This window comes from Natrix helvetica (genome assembly GCF_964273705.1).
Source record: "Natrix helvetica genome assembly, chromosome: 6".
NCBI classification, from domain to species: domain Eukaryota; kingdom Metazoa; phylum Chordata; class Lepidosauria; order Squamata; family Natricidae; genus Natrix; species Natrix helvetica.
The window spans coordinates 82,712,922-82,726,273 of NC_138553.1; the positions used below are offsets into that span (position 1 = coordinate 82,712,922).

The window sequence follows — 13,352 nt, forward strand, 5'->3', positions numbered from 1 at the left end:
ACTAAGTCATGTCTGACTGTTTGCCACCCCATGGACCATAGCACCCCAGATCCCCACATCCTCTACTGTCTCCCCACTTTGCCCAAACTCATGTTCATTGCCTAGATGACCCTATCTAACCATCTCCTCCTCTGCCATCTCCTTCTCCTCAATTAAAAAAATATATGAATATTTCAACTTTTTTCAAGTGGCAGCATTATAATAATACGACAACCAGCAATACATTTATATATATAGATAGCTCTTGTTATTCTTAGGAGTTCCACTCAAGTGCAAAATAACAGATTGTGAAATTATGAAAAATAAGAACTTGAGGTTATGGAGATTGGGGAGTTAAGTTGTACATCCTACGGTTATTCTGTTTTTTCTGATATGCGCACCCTCTATTTCCTTCTCATAAAATGGATGAAATTCCTTTTTATCAGCCACAGATATCTAAAACCCTGTGTGAGACCACAAATAATAGGTCCCTGCTTCTATTTACATATAGGGTAAACAATAATACCGTTCTTTCAGATGCAATATAATATAAAAGTTATTATCACAAGTCTGCACTGATTAAAATGCGACCTCAGATATGGCATGTGTGAGCAGGAAGTGTTTTTCTTCCTTGTGGCTTTAAAATAACTTGGTCACATTTTAAAATAACTCAGTCGCAAAGCATTTTAGCAGGCTCCTAAACTGAAATTACTAATTTTGATTATTGACCAAAATGATTTGGTTATTATTCATTTTGGTTATCAGCCTTAAATAATGCAGAAGGAAAGAGGGCGTCCAATTTTGTAAGCTAAAATAAGAAGGTAAAGGTTCCCCTCGCACATATGTGCTGGTCGTTCCCGACTCTAGGGGGCGGTGCTCATCTTTGTTTCAAAGCCAAAGACCCAGCGCTTTCCGAAGATGTCTCCATGGTCATGTGGCCGGCATGACTCAACGCTGAATGCGCACAAGAACGCTGTTCCCTTCCCACCAAAGGTGGTTCCTATTTTTCTACTTGCATTTCTTATGTGCTTTTGAACTGCTAGGTTGTCAGAAGCTCGGACAAGTAACGGGAGCTCACTCCATTATGCAGTGCTAGGGATTCAAACCGCCGAACTTCTGACCTTTCTAATCGACAACCTCAGCATCTTAGCCACTGCGTCCCTAAAATAAGAAAGGAAGTTACTTTTCATTAACTACGGAATCTGGGCACGATTCAAAAACAGAAGTCAAAATGGCAACTGCATCTTTGTGATGGCAACCCCACTTCCTTTCAACATGCACGCAGTGTGTATGCGTAATGCTCATCTGCCTGGTTTGGCTCTGCAACCCAACAAGACGGACAGGGACTTCAGAGGAAAATCAGAACTGCAGAAAAGACAATGGCTACCAACCTGCCTTCCACTGAGAACCTGTATATACTGCATGAGTCAAAAAGAAGGCCGTGAAAATAGCTACAGACCCTTTGCATCCTGGACGTAAAATGTTTCAACTCCTACCCTCAAAACAACACTATAGGCCACTGCAAACCAAGACAACTAGACACAAGGACAGTTTTTTCCTGAATGCCATCACTCTGCTAAACAAATAATTCCTTCAACACTGTCAAATTATCTACTAAGACTGTATTGCTATTATTTTTCTCAACATTCCTATTACCTACCTCCTTTTCTACTTACGACTATAACTTTGTTGCTTGCATCTTTACAATTTACATTGTTTAGTTTCCTAGTGTGATTTATGTTGATTATTTATTTAGTATCTTATGACTATCACTGTGTTGTATGACTCAGGATGAATGTATTTATTATGACTAAGATCATGATTTATCACTGATGTCTTTTTACGTACATTGAGAGCATCTGCACCGAAGACAAATTCACACTTGGCCAATAAAAATTCTATTCTGTTCTGTTCTGTTCTGTTCCGTTCCGTTCCGTTCCGTTCCATTCCATTGCATTGTATTCCTTATTCTATTCTATTCTATTCTATTCTATTCTATTCTATTCTATTCTATTCCTTTCCATTCCATATTTCCATTCCATATTTCCATTCCATATTCTATTCTATTCTATTCTATTCCATATTTCCATTCCATTCCATTTCATATTCTATTCTATTCTATTCTATTCCATTCCATATTTCCATTCCATTCCATTCCATATTCTATTCTATTCCATTCCATTCCTTATTCTATTCTATTCTATTTCATTTCATTCCATTCTATTCCATTCCATATTTCCATTCCATTCCATATTCTATTATATTCCATTCCATCCCTTATTCTATTCTATTTCATTTCATTCCATTCTATTCTATTCCATTCTATTCTATTCCATTCCATTCCATTTCATATTTCCATTCCATTCCATTCCATATTCTATTCTATTCCATTCCATTCCTTATTCTACTTATTCTTTTGTCCGCATCCTCGGCACCCGAGGGAAAAACGCTGGCACATGCTGGATGTGCGCAGGACTATTCGCAGATACATCAAGTGCACGGCCAGTTTTCGGAAATCTGAATCTCTATTCGTCTCTTTTCAACCAGCTTCTCAAGGCAAGAAGGTCTCTTCATCTACCATCGGCGGATGGCTGCGAGCCTGCATTGCGCTTGCCCACGTTTTACAGTCTATTCCATTCCATTCCATATTTCCATTCCATATTCTATTCTATTCCATTCCATCCCTTATTCTATTCTATTCTATTCTATTTCATTGCATTCCATTCCATATTTCCATTGCATTCCATTCTATTCTATTGTAAAGAGGTGGTGCTGACATCACAATATTGTGGCCACCATCTTAATTGTTTTGATCTTTTCAAGACCACCCTTACTGTAAATTAGATGCAGACGCGTTGTGTTGATGATAGCAAAGAAAGGCAAAAGGGTTTTGTCAAGCAAAAGGAATAAGGAATTGCTCACACCAACAAACGCACACCGAGTGGGTAATTGTCTAACCACTGCATGCTATTTGTCTATATTGGAAAAATGTCGTGTTGGTTTTAAAAAATAAATAGCGTGCATAAAGTCACCTTATTGGTATTCATGTCGCATGTAGAACTTGAAATGTAATATAAATGATTCAGAGAAAAGGAAGCTAAAGAGAGATTAATTTTCAGAAAGCTCAGAACAAAATCCTTTAGCTCTAAGAAGTTTGGAAATAAGGTACTTTTTTGGAATACCCAATGAGCCGTTACTCATATTTTTTTTAAAAAAATGCAAGCAAAAATATACACTGGGGCTAAGAAAAAAAATTCTGACTCGCCATGCAACTTACTTCAACCACGACATTACTAAATAAATTATCCAGCCTCTTTCTGTGCAAACAGGATAAGCCACGTTTGCTGGTTATTAACCACTGCAGAGATTCAACAAAGAGTTTAAATTATTCTTGGGATTGGTCGCACACAGTGGTGAAATCAATTTTTTTTTTGCCACCGGTTCTGTGGGTGTGGCTTGGTGGGCTGGGACTCGGGAGGCAGAGAATAGATTGGGAGGGGCCAGTCAGAGGCGGTATTTACCGGTTCTCCGAACGACTCAAAATTTCCGCTACCGGTTCTCCAGAACTAGTCAGAACCTGCTGAATACCACTTCTGATTCTGTCTTTTTTTAATCAACTATTTCACATAGCGCAATGTGATGTGAAGCACAGAGCATATTTATTGACGGAGTATAATAAGGGAGGTGAAATGGTCATGTTTTCGTTCAAATCAACAGGAAAAAACAAAACTCAAACCAGGTCAATTTTGCTGGCAATTCAGAAGGAAGATATTCCTCTTGATTGCGGAATACTTACTTGGAATACATGCAAAGTAACTAAAGCCAGCTAGCTATAAGTCAACATATTTATGGTTATGAAGATAACACCGACGCCAGAAATCACTAACTCATCATTTCATGGCTTAGAGGAACACGATGTCATTACAAATGAGTATCAGATATCTAAAATATATCTGAAGATAATTAAATGGCTTTTCCTTAATATAGACATGCTGCATGCCATATTTTATTAGAAGTTCTTCGAGCCAGATGACTCCCTCTAGTGATTTTGCAATATGGGTAGAATGAAGGCAAACTCTTCTATAAATGTCCTTAATCAAAGATAGGATTCTCCAGAACTGCTGGAAAATGAAAATTCATTACAAGTAGTCCTTGGCTTACAATGGTTTGTTTAGTGACCTTTCAAAGGAACAATGGCTATTCTGTGCTGTCCTGTGGCATTCAGTTTGTTCTCAAGTTAGGACTAGAAATATTGTTGTATCCTTTTCACATAAACAGTTGCTGTACTTGCTTGACGCCATGTGGACAGAAAGTGTTCCAGATTACAGCTGGATTTTTTCCTGCTGCCTCTCAATTTAGACCAACTGAATTAAAGCATCCTTTAGTCCGAAAGAAACCTATAGAGGATTTTAAACTAATTTGAGAATAAACCTTTGGGATATCAGACTATTCTATTTTATTCTATTCTATTCTATTTTCTATTCTATTTTCTATTCTATTTTCTATTCTATTTTCTATTCTATTTTCTATTCTATTCCCATATTCTATTCTATTTTCTGTTCTAGTCTATTCCATTACATTCTATTCAATTTTCTTTTCTATTCCATTCTATTCTACTCTATTCTATTCCCATATTCTATTCTGTTCCCATATTCTATTCTATTCTATTCCCATATTCTATTCTATTCCCATATTCTACTCTATTTTCTATTCTATTCCCATATTCTATTCTATTTTCTATTCTATTCTATTCCCATATTCTATTCTATTCCCATATTCTACTCTATTTTCTATTCTATTCCCATATTCTATTCTATTTTCTATTCTATTCTATTCCCATATTCTATTCTACTCTACTCTACTCTACTCTATTCTATTCCCATATTGTAATCTATTCTATTCTATTCCCATATACTATTCTATTTTCTATTCTATTTTCTATTCTATTCCCATATTCTATTCTATTCTATTCTATTCTAGTCCAGTCCATAGTCTATAGTCTATAGTCCATTCTATTCACAGCAATCTGGCCTAAAGCAAGCAAAAGACCAGCATTTTCCAAGAATGTTTGTGGGATTCCTGGGGCCTCTCAAAAAATAAATAAACATGGAAGATGGACACAGCTTATGTTTTGCTTGGACCTGGGAGGAGGAATTGGAAGATAACCTGGATGAATTATGTACGGTAGCATCCTATTGGGTGAGACAAACTGAGGAAGAAAGTTCGCCAATTTAGCTTCTGGGAAAAGATTAGTTTGCAACCAGTGGCACCAACCACATCTGGGATGTTGTAAACGGGCAAATTCCTCCCCGTAAAGGGGAACATTGGAAGCTCAGGGTTGAAATGAGGAGCCCTTGAGACTCTCTGAGCTTGGTGGTTTTCTCGCAGATGTTTCATGACCCAAACTAAGGCACATCAGTTCTACACTGATAAAGTTACCTGGTTTGGATAAGGACACTTTTAAGATAACAACCAAGCCCAGAAAGCACCAAGGACTCCTCCGACTGCTCCCCGCTTTGTAACTACACCTCTTTTCAAATTCCAAATGGTTCAACCAGCATCACAAAAGGATCAAGATTGTGCATGGGCCATAATCTTGTGCATTTGTATAATGTACAAACAATGTGACCTTACAGAACAATACCTCTGAAAAGGCAAACACTCATGTTGTGCTTCCAAGAAACTTGAAGGGTGGTAAATGTTTCAAAATTCAGGTTTTCCATCAATATTCCCCACCAGCCACCTCTACGGCTTAACCCTTTGAGCCTCCAAGTCATGCAAAGCCAAATTTAGACTCTCCCCTTTGAGAATCTACCTGCATAGAAGTGATAAGAGAAAATCACCTCCCCGTAATCATCTATCCATTGTGTTTTTTTTGTGTTTGTTCTCTTATGTTTTACTTTATTCAAGAAATGCCGTTGATTCCAATGTTTGTATATTATTAGCAGACAGCACTTCTGAAAACCAACAGCTATGGTTTTGGTGGATATTAAGCAAGCCAAGTTGTTTCAGACTGATTATGTTCTTTTAGATTGCTGATTTGTTGCTGTTACGGTTTTACTGTGTGTGTGTGTGTGTGTGGATTTTATATTCCACAGTATTAGCTCTACAAACTCACCCAATGTCGATTGGAGCTGGGCAAAGTTTTGACTGAAGAACAGTTCGTTTAAATCATCCTTTTGAGTGATGTTCAAACCACAAACTCAAACTGAGTCGACACAATTTTTTGAATCGAAATGCAAATTCTAATTAAATTGACTCGAATCCTTAAATTAGATCTTGGCTGATTCACATGCCCATACTGTCTGCATAAATTCAGGGAGAACAACATATGGATGCATAATAGGAATAAGCAGTGCAGCCAGATCAGAACTTCTATCTTGTCAAATGCTTTCTTAATTGACAACCAGAAGTCCATAGTTAGGCCAGGAGATTTTTCTTCTTCAGAAAATCACTAAAAACCGGATGAGGGATGATAACTGTGTAAAGTCTATGTCCCTTCCTTGAATTTTGGCTCATCCCTTCCATGTCAAAATTAAAGAGCTACAAAGACGGTGAAATGAAAATAGAAATTCTAGTGTGTTTATCCTAATAGACCTTGAGAGGGAGAGGGAGCGGAAGGGCTGTTCATTGGAAGAACAAATAACTAAATCAAGTGAATTGATGACCCCCCCCCAAAAAAAAATATATGAAGTAACCAAAGATTTTCTCAAGAAAGGAGGAAGAAGGAGAGAGGGAAGGAAGGGAAGTGAAATAAGGGGAGGAAAGGGGAGGGAAGGGAAGGAAATGAGGAAAAGAAATGAGAAAGGAAGGAAAATTGATGGGGAAGGGAGGAGGGGAAGGGGAAGGAAGATAGAAAAAGGAAAGGGAGATAGAAAAAGGAAAGGAAATGAGGAAAAGGGAAGGGAAGGAAAAGGAAAGAAAGATAGAAAAAGGAAAGGAAAAGATGGGAAAGGAAAGGAGGAAGAGGGAAGGGAAGGGAAGGAAGATAGAAAAAGGAAAGGGAGATAGAAAAAGGAAAGGAAGATAGAAAAAGGAAAGGAAAGGAGAAAAAGGGAAGGGAAGGGAAGGAAAAAGAAGAGAAGGGAAAGGAAAGGAGGAAGAGGGAAGTAAAGGAAAGGAGGAAGAGGGAAGGGAAGGATCTTAACCAGCTCCTAATCTCCTAATCTTGAGAGAAACCAAGTTCCGAACAAGCCTATATCCATCACTCTCCCTTTCATAATGTCATCGGTTGTATGCATTCTTAGTCCCATTTGTATTCTTGCAAAAACAAAACCCAAAAAAAACCAAAACTTTGGGGTCAGGGGAAATGAAACGAAACATAAAATTAGAGAAAGTAACTGACCATCCACACCACATGAAAACTTGCAGAAAAATGAAGACAGAAGTGGGCATCGTAGCAGTGGCGAAGCTCCTGGTGCATAGAGGCTGATCCTAATAGTAACGGGGTAAAGTCGCAAACGGAGGAAAGGAAAGGAAACACAGAAAGAAACACACAGAGAAGATGAAATTTCATGCAAAGTTGGCTTTGCCGATAGAAGAGATAATGTGAAAAGCAAAATAATAATAGTAATAATAATAAAGCAAGAGATTTTACAGAGAGAACTGGAAAGGAAACTTAACCCAAGATATCAAAACGCTATTGTTACACGGCTAACATAGAGAAGAGCACATCAAGCTAAATAAGCAAGACTCCGCTGTGCGTTCACACACAAATACCCAGTCTTGTCGATCAAGGAAGACATCGTATGAGGCCTTCACCCTCATTCCCAACAAAACGGGAACGTGGGAAAAGCGGGAATGTGTCAACATTTATCACGGCTGAAACACGGGGTTCTGATATTCTCACACATATGTTTTGTCCCAACCTAAACTGAACGTAGGACATGGATCTTGGGTTGTAAAAGTCTGGCCTTGGGAAAACTCTCTCGGAGTCACAGAGTCCTAAGACTCGGAGGGCCGGAAGGCACCTCAGAGGTCATCTGGTTCAACCATCTAAGGAGAAGGAGACTTTATTGCATTTCGAAGCAAATTTGTATTTGTGCTGATAAATAAAGGACAAATACAACACAAATATACTTTAAAAAGGCAACATTAAAAATATGGCTTTCTACCTGGATGGTTTCCTGCAGTGAGCCGATAGACAGAAAGGGGGAGTAGTGAGTTCCCTCCCATATTTGGGCATACACACACACACACACACACACACACACACACACATATATCACGGAGGCGCTAAGATGCATGTGTGTGCTGCGGCCATCCATGTGGACGCCACTGGGCCCGTTCCAGAACAGGATCCAGAACCCACCACTGGTTTTATATATATATATATATCCTTTTACAAGGAAGCCTTTTTGAAACAGAGAAGTGATATCTTCCAGATAAACAATCTGCCCACGAATAAAGAGGTTTGGAACCAGGGGTAATGCTTTAGGCCCATGAGTCAGATAAGAGAGGGAAAAAAACAATAATATCTAAAAGTTTTCCGTTTCCAAGGCTGCTGAAGACACTGTGGAAGATTGCCATGGCTGTGTAGAGAAAGCCAGCACAGACTGTCCTATGTCGTCCATGCCCCCCCCCCCACTTTAAAAAAAAAGATAGGAATTGTGTGTGAAAGCACAGTGGTTGAAAGGCAAGGCAGCTCAGAAAAAGCAGCCATCGGGTTTTAAGGTTAATTGTGAGAACATTTGCACTAGAAAGACTCGGGAAGGGGAGCAGTATGTATAATGAAAGAGAGAGAGAGAGAGAGAGACAGAGACAGAGAGAGAGAGAGAGAGAGAGAGTAAAGTCAAGTAAAGATGGAAACTATTGTCAGGAAGGGAGAAATAGAAAAAAAAAGAAGGCTCTTATGTCCAAAAGAAGAGGAAGACTTACTTTAGCGTCGTCAAAGCAAGCATCTGGTCCTTTCCTGTATCTGGGATGCTGAACCATTTCACAAGGATTCGGTCCTTCATCTGTGCATTGGTTAAGGAATACGACACAATTCTCATCTTTGCTTAGGGAGCACAGTGTACTGTCCTGAGCTCTCTCTCCCTCCCTCTCCCCCTTTCTCTCACACACACCCACACACGGTTTAGTGCAGTGGTCACCAACTGGTGGTCCGTGAGAAAATTTTGGTGGTCCACGGAAAAATTATTTGCCGGACATGTGCAATGAATGCTTTTGTTGCTGCAGAGAGTCTCCCCCTTTTGTGCGGGTCGGAGGGGGGCAGAAATTCCGACTTGGGGTCTGCTTCGGCCTCCAGGTGTGGGGCTTTGGCCGATGGCTGGAGGGAAACGCCGCTGGTGGCAAAGACCAGAGGGTCTCGTTCCAGTGGGACTGCATCATGGCCTGGAACTGGCTGACCATATCAGCCCTCTGAGTGTCCAGGTCCCAGTCCCTGGCCTTGCACTCCCACAGGCCTTCCTTCTGCTTGGAAAGCCTACGCTGGTAGTCCTCAGTGAGGTGCTTCTGCTGAAGCACTCCTTCTCGGTCAGATCCAATTTGAACTGAGCCATTTTGCCAACTCTTTCTTGTGGGGGCTGCTTAGCTCCAACAACTGCTTCCTCTTGGGGCCCTAAGGAGCCCGGGCAGCAGGTGAGGGGTGGCTGGGAGGGGAAGGGTGAGTAGAGACCCTGCCATCTCCTGGTGATTGGCCCCAAGTCACTTCATGCCTAGGTAGGACTAGAATTCAGAGTTTCCTGGTTTGTAGCCGGTGCCTTCACCACTACACCAAATTGGCTTTAATGATGTTGTCCTAAAGCTATGGTTATGTTTTACCCTGGTGAAGGTCTATCTCTGCCTACTTGCTAAAAATGATAAAGGTAACGGTTCCCCTCACAGATATCTGCTAGTCATTCCCGACTCCAGGGGGCGGTGCTCATCTCCATTTCAAAGCTGAAGAGCCAGCGTTGTCCGAAGACGTCTCCGTGGTCATGTGGCCAGCATGACTCAACACCGAAGGTGCACCGAACGCTGTTCCCTTCCCACCAAAGGTGGTTCCTATTTTTTCTACTTGCATTTTTAATGTGCTTTCAAACTGCTAGGTTGGCAGAAGCTGGGACAAGTAACGGGAGCTCACTCTGTTACGCGGTGCTAGGGATTCGAACCGCCGAACTGCCGACCTTTCTGATCGACAAGCTCAGCATCTTTAGCCCCTGAGCCACCACGAATACTGACTTAATGGAACACAAACAAAGGAAGCGAACATCTTATGATCATACAGAAAGGAAGCTGGTATGGAAGAACATCACATCACACCCACACCCAGACACAAAACAACTACTGGTCTGGGTTTTAGTTTAGAAACAGATTCTCCAGCTGTTTCCAATGTTCTTTTGTAAGCAACTACAAATCCAGTCTCAAGTCAAGCGGGAAAGGATACCAGGCTTCTCGGCTTGCATCAGCGGCCTTGTGTCACAGTGATGACACAATTCTTTGCTGTCACTCATGATGAAAACCAAATTGGTGTTGGAAATCTTCTCTGCGTGGAAAAGCCTGAAGAAAGGAAAGCCAAACGACACCCAACGGTTAAAGACTGAGATCCAGGATATTTCACTATTAGAACATGGACCAAGGTCCTTGCAAATATTGTCCGGAAGAGTCGCGATAGGGATTTGGCACCGTTGCGTGACGGAGTGCAGTCTGGTTTCCAGAGGAGTAAGAGGCAACTCGGCTCAGGAGAGATTGTGTGAGGGAAAGAGGGTGAGGACGGCCCCTCCTTAACAGTGCCCAGAATATATGTTTTATGCAGTGGTGAAATTCAACTTTTTTTTACTACCGGTTCTATGGGCGTGGCTTGGTGGGCATGGCTTGGTGGGCATGGCAGGGGAAGGATACTGCAAAATCTCCATTCCCACCCTACTCCAGGGCCAGCCAGAGGTGGCATTTGTGGGTTCTCCGAACTACTCAAAATTTCTGCTATCGGTTCTCTGAACTACTCAACATTTCCACTACTGGTTCTCCAGAACCTGTCAGAACCTGCCTGGATTTACTCCTGGTTTTATGGGAGTGTTAGCATGCTTCAGCCGAGGTGGCACAGTGGCTAGAGTGCAGGACTGCACGCTACTTCAGCTGACTGCTAGCTGCAGTTCACCAGTTCAAATCTCACTGGCTCAAGACTGACTCAGCCATCCATCCTTCCGAGGTGGGTAAAATGAGGACCCAGATTGTTGGGGGGCGAGAGGCTGACTCTGTAAAACCACTTATAGAGGGCTGTAAAAGCACTGTGAAGTCTAAGGGCTATTGCTATTGCCTTAGCTTGGCAAGATTCTGTCTTCAGGTGAGGAACAATACAGAAATTTGCTTGGAAGAATCAAATTGTGTGTCTTTCTTGGTTTATGGGACCTGACACATTATTTTCAACAGTACCCAGCCTTACAAGAGAAAGTTCACGAAGCAACTGAGACTATTCTGCTTCAGCTTCAACCCTATGGAAAGCATCATGCTGGCCCTTGCAAGGGATACGGCTACCTTTATGCTCAAAGTACTGTGCCTTTCACCCCTTCTATCCCGCAACATTCTGTAATAAGGCCTGTAAAACACATGCTATTGAAATATATCTAAATTGTGCAAGACTTGAAGAATTGTGAAGGTTTGATCTTCAAAAGAGCACTTAGGCAGCCTCTTTCTGCAGTCCCTTAAAAGCAGCAATGGGACACGTGGTGGGGAAAGGAAGGATTTATACTCTTTGCAGAGAGTTGGTTATTTGCATCCTTTTAGAGGGTCATTGAGGCCACTAGGAGCTTTGTTTGTTTTTCTTTGAAGACATTTCACTTCTCATCCAAGAAGCTTCTTCAGATCTGTCTGGATGGTGGGGAAGGGAAGGATTTATTTTCCTTGCAGAAGAGCTGGTCATTTGCATCCTTTTTAGAAAGTCATTGAGGCCACTTGGAGATTTCTCTGTGTCCTCGGGGTCACCTGAGTGATGCAAATGGTCCCTGCAGTCTGCAATTTTTCTGGAAATCTATTCCTACTCCCACACCATTTGAAGGATGTTCACCCCAAGGTGAATAGTTAGAGGTCTATGGAGATTCTCAGCCATCCAGGCCATGGTTGTCCCAAAGGTGCTTTTTCAGGAGGCAACTGGACTTTCTTGTTTTGTCTTTGAAGACATTTTCCTTCTCATCCAAGAAGCTTCTTCAGCTCTCCTGAAAGCTCTCCAGTTGCCTCCTGAAAAAGCACCTTTGGGACAACCATGGCCTGGAGGACTCAGAATCTTCATAGACCAGTGATGACGAAACATTTGGGCACTGAGTGCCTAAACTGGCATGTGCACACCAGCCAGCTAAACTTTGGGTTTCCAGCACATGCATGCACACCTGCCAGCTGTTCTTCACTCACTATGGGGCACAGAAACCCAAAGACCAGCTGCTTGGCACACGCTTGCCTGTTTTTTTGGCTGTTTTTGGCCATTTCTCAGGCTGTTTTCCAGCTGTTTTTTGTGTCATTTTTTGGGCGCTCCGTTGCCTGCCAAGACCAGCTGGAAACCAGCAGAACAGCTGGCAACAACACACATGTCCACAGTGTGTTCTGCATGCCACCTCTGGCACACATGCCATAGGTTTGCCATCACGGCCATACACGGTTGCAAAGCAATGTTTTAACACATTCATTGCACCTGTTCCGTTGGCTTCTCTCTATTTGGACCATTATTAAAAGGGGGAGGATTGCGTTCAGGGTTTCGAAATGACACCTACCTGGAGCAGTTGATACAGTCCAGAATGCCATTGAAGGATTTATCGTCAGACCCAAAGAAATATTGCGTTTGTACCGTGATACAACTCTGCTTGGATGGGAACCCGCTGAAATCCTCTTCCTCCACTTCCACTGTGGAACAAGCAACATGGGTCACCTCTGCGCGAAGATGCAGACGGACACAACTTTTCTCCCCAGTTTTCTTCACTTACCTGCCCCAAGGAAACGCGGAAAGGTCAGCCCCCAGACTAGCTGCTGCAAAATCGACCTAGGTCAACAAATAAGGACACAGAGATCGCACAACCACATCAGTATCCATTAGAGCAGTGTTTCTCAAACTTGGCGACTTTAAGTCCTGTGGACTTCAACTCCCAGAATTCCCCAGCCAGCTATGCTGGCTGGGGAATTCTGGGAGTTGAAGTCCACAGGACTTAAAGTCGCCAAGTTTGAGAAACACTGCATTAGAGCATAGCAATGGAGAATGCTTACATTTCCTGTGCTGCTAATTCCATGTTTCGTACCCAGGTAGCTCTCTCGACTTACAGCCGGTCGCTTAGTGGCCACTCAGAGTTATGACGGCAGCTCCAAAGGGTACTTTCAGCCTGGTTCTGAAGTCCTGATGACCCCGCTTCCCCCTGCCCCTCCCACAATCACACCTCTGGATTTTGGCTCTGCAACCCAACAGTTGATAAAGG

The 13,352-nt window shown here is 42.0% G+C and overlaps 1 protein-coding gene across 4 annotated transcripts in view; it reads right to left on the minus strand.

Annotated features, from left to right (window-relative positions):
- The window catches only part of CACNA2D1 (calcium voltage-gated channel auxiliary subunit alpha2delta 1), a 333,903-nt gene that overhangs the window by 31,453 nt on the left and 289,098 nt on the right, over window positions 1-13,352 (minus strand). For all 4 annotated transcript variants that reach the window (XM_081957523.1, XM_081957522.1, XM_081957524.1 and 1 more), the window contains 4 exons: window positions 12,870-12,925; window positions 12,660-12,789; window positions 10,346-10,458; window positions 8,857-8,936 (listed from right to left, as the gene is read on the minus strand). In XM_081957523.1, coding sequence (XP_081813649.1) covers window positions 8,857-8,936; window positions 10,346-10,458; window positions 12,660-12,789; window positions 12,870-12,925 — 379 coding nt within the window. The remainder of the gene's footprint in view (window positions 1-8,856; window positions 8,937-10,345; window positions 10,459-12,659; window positions 12,790-12,869; window positions 12,926-13,352) is intronic.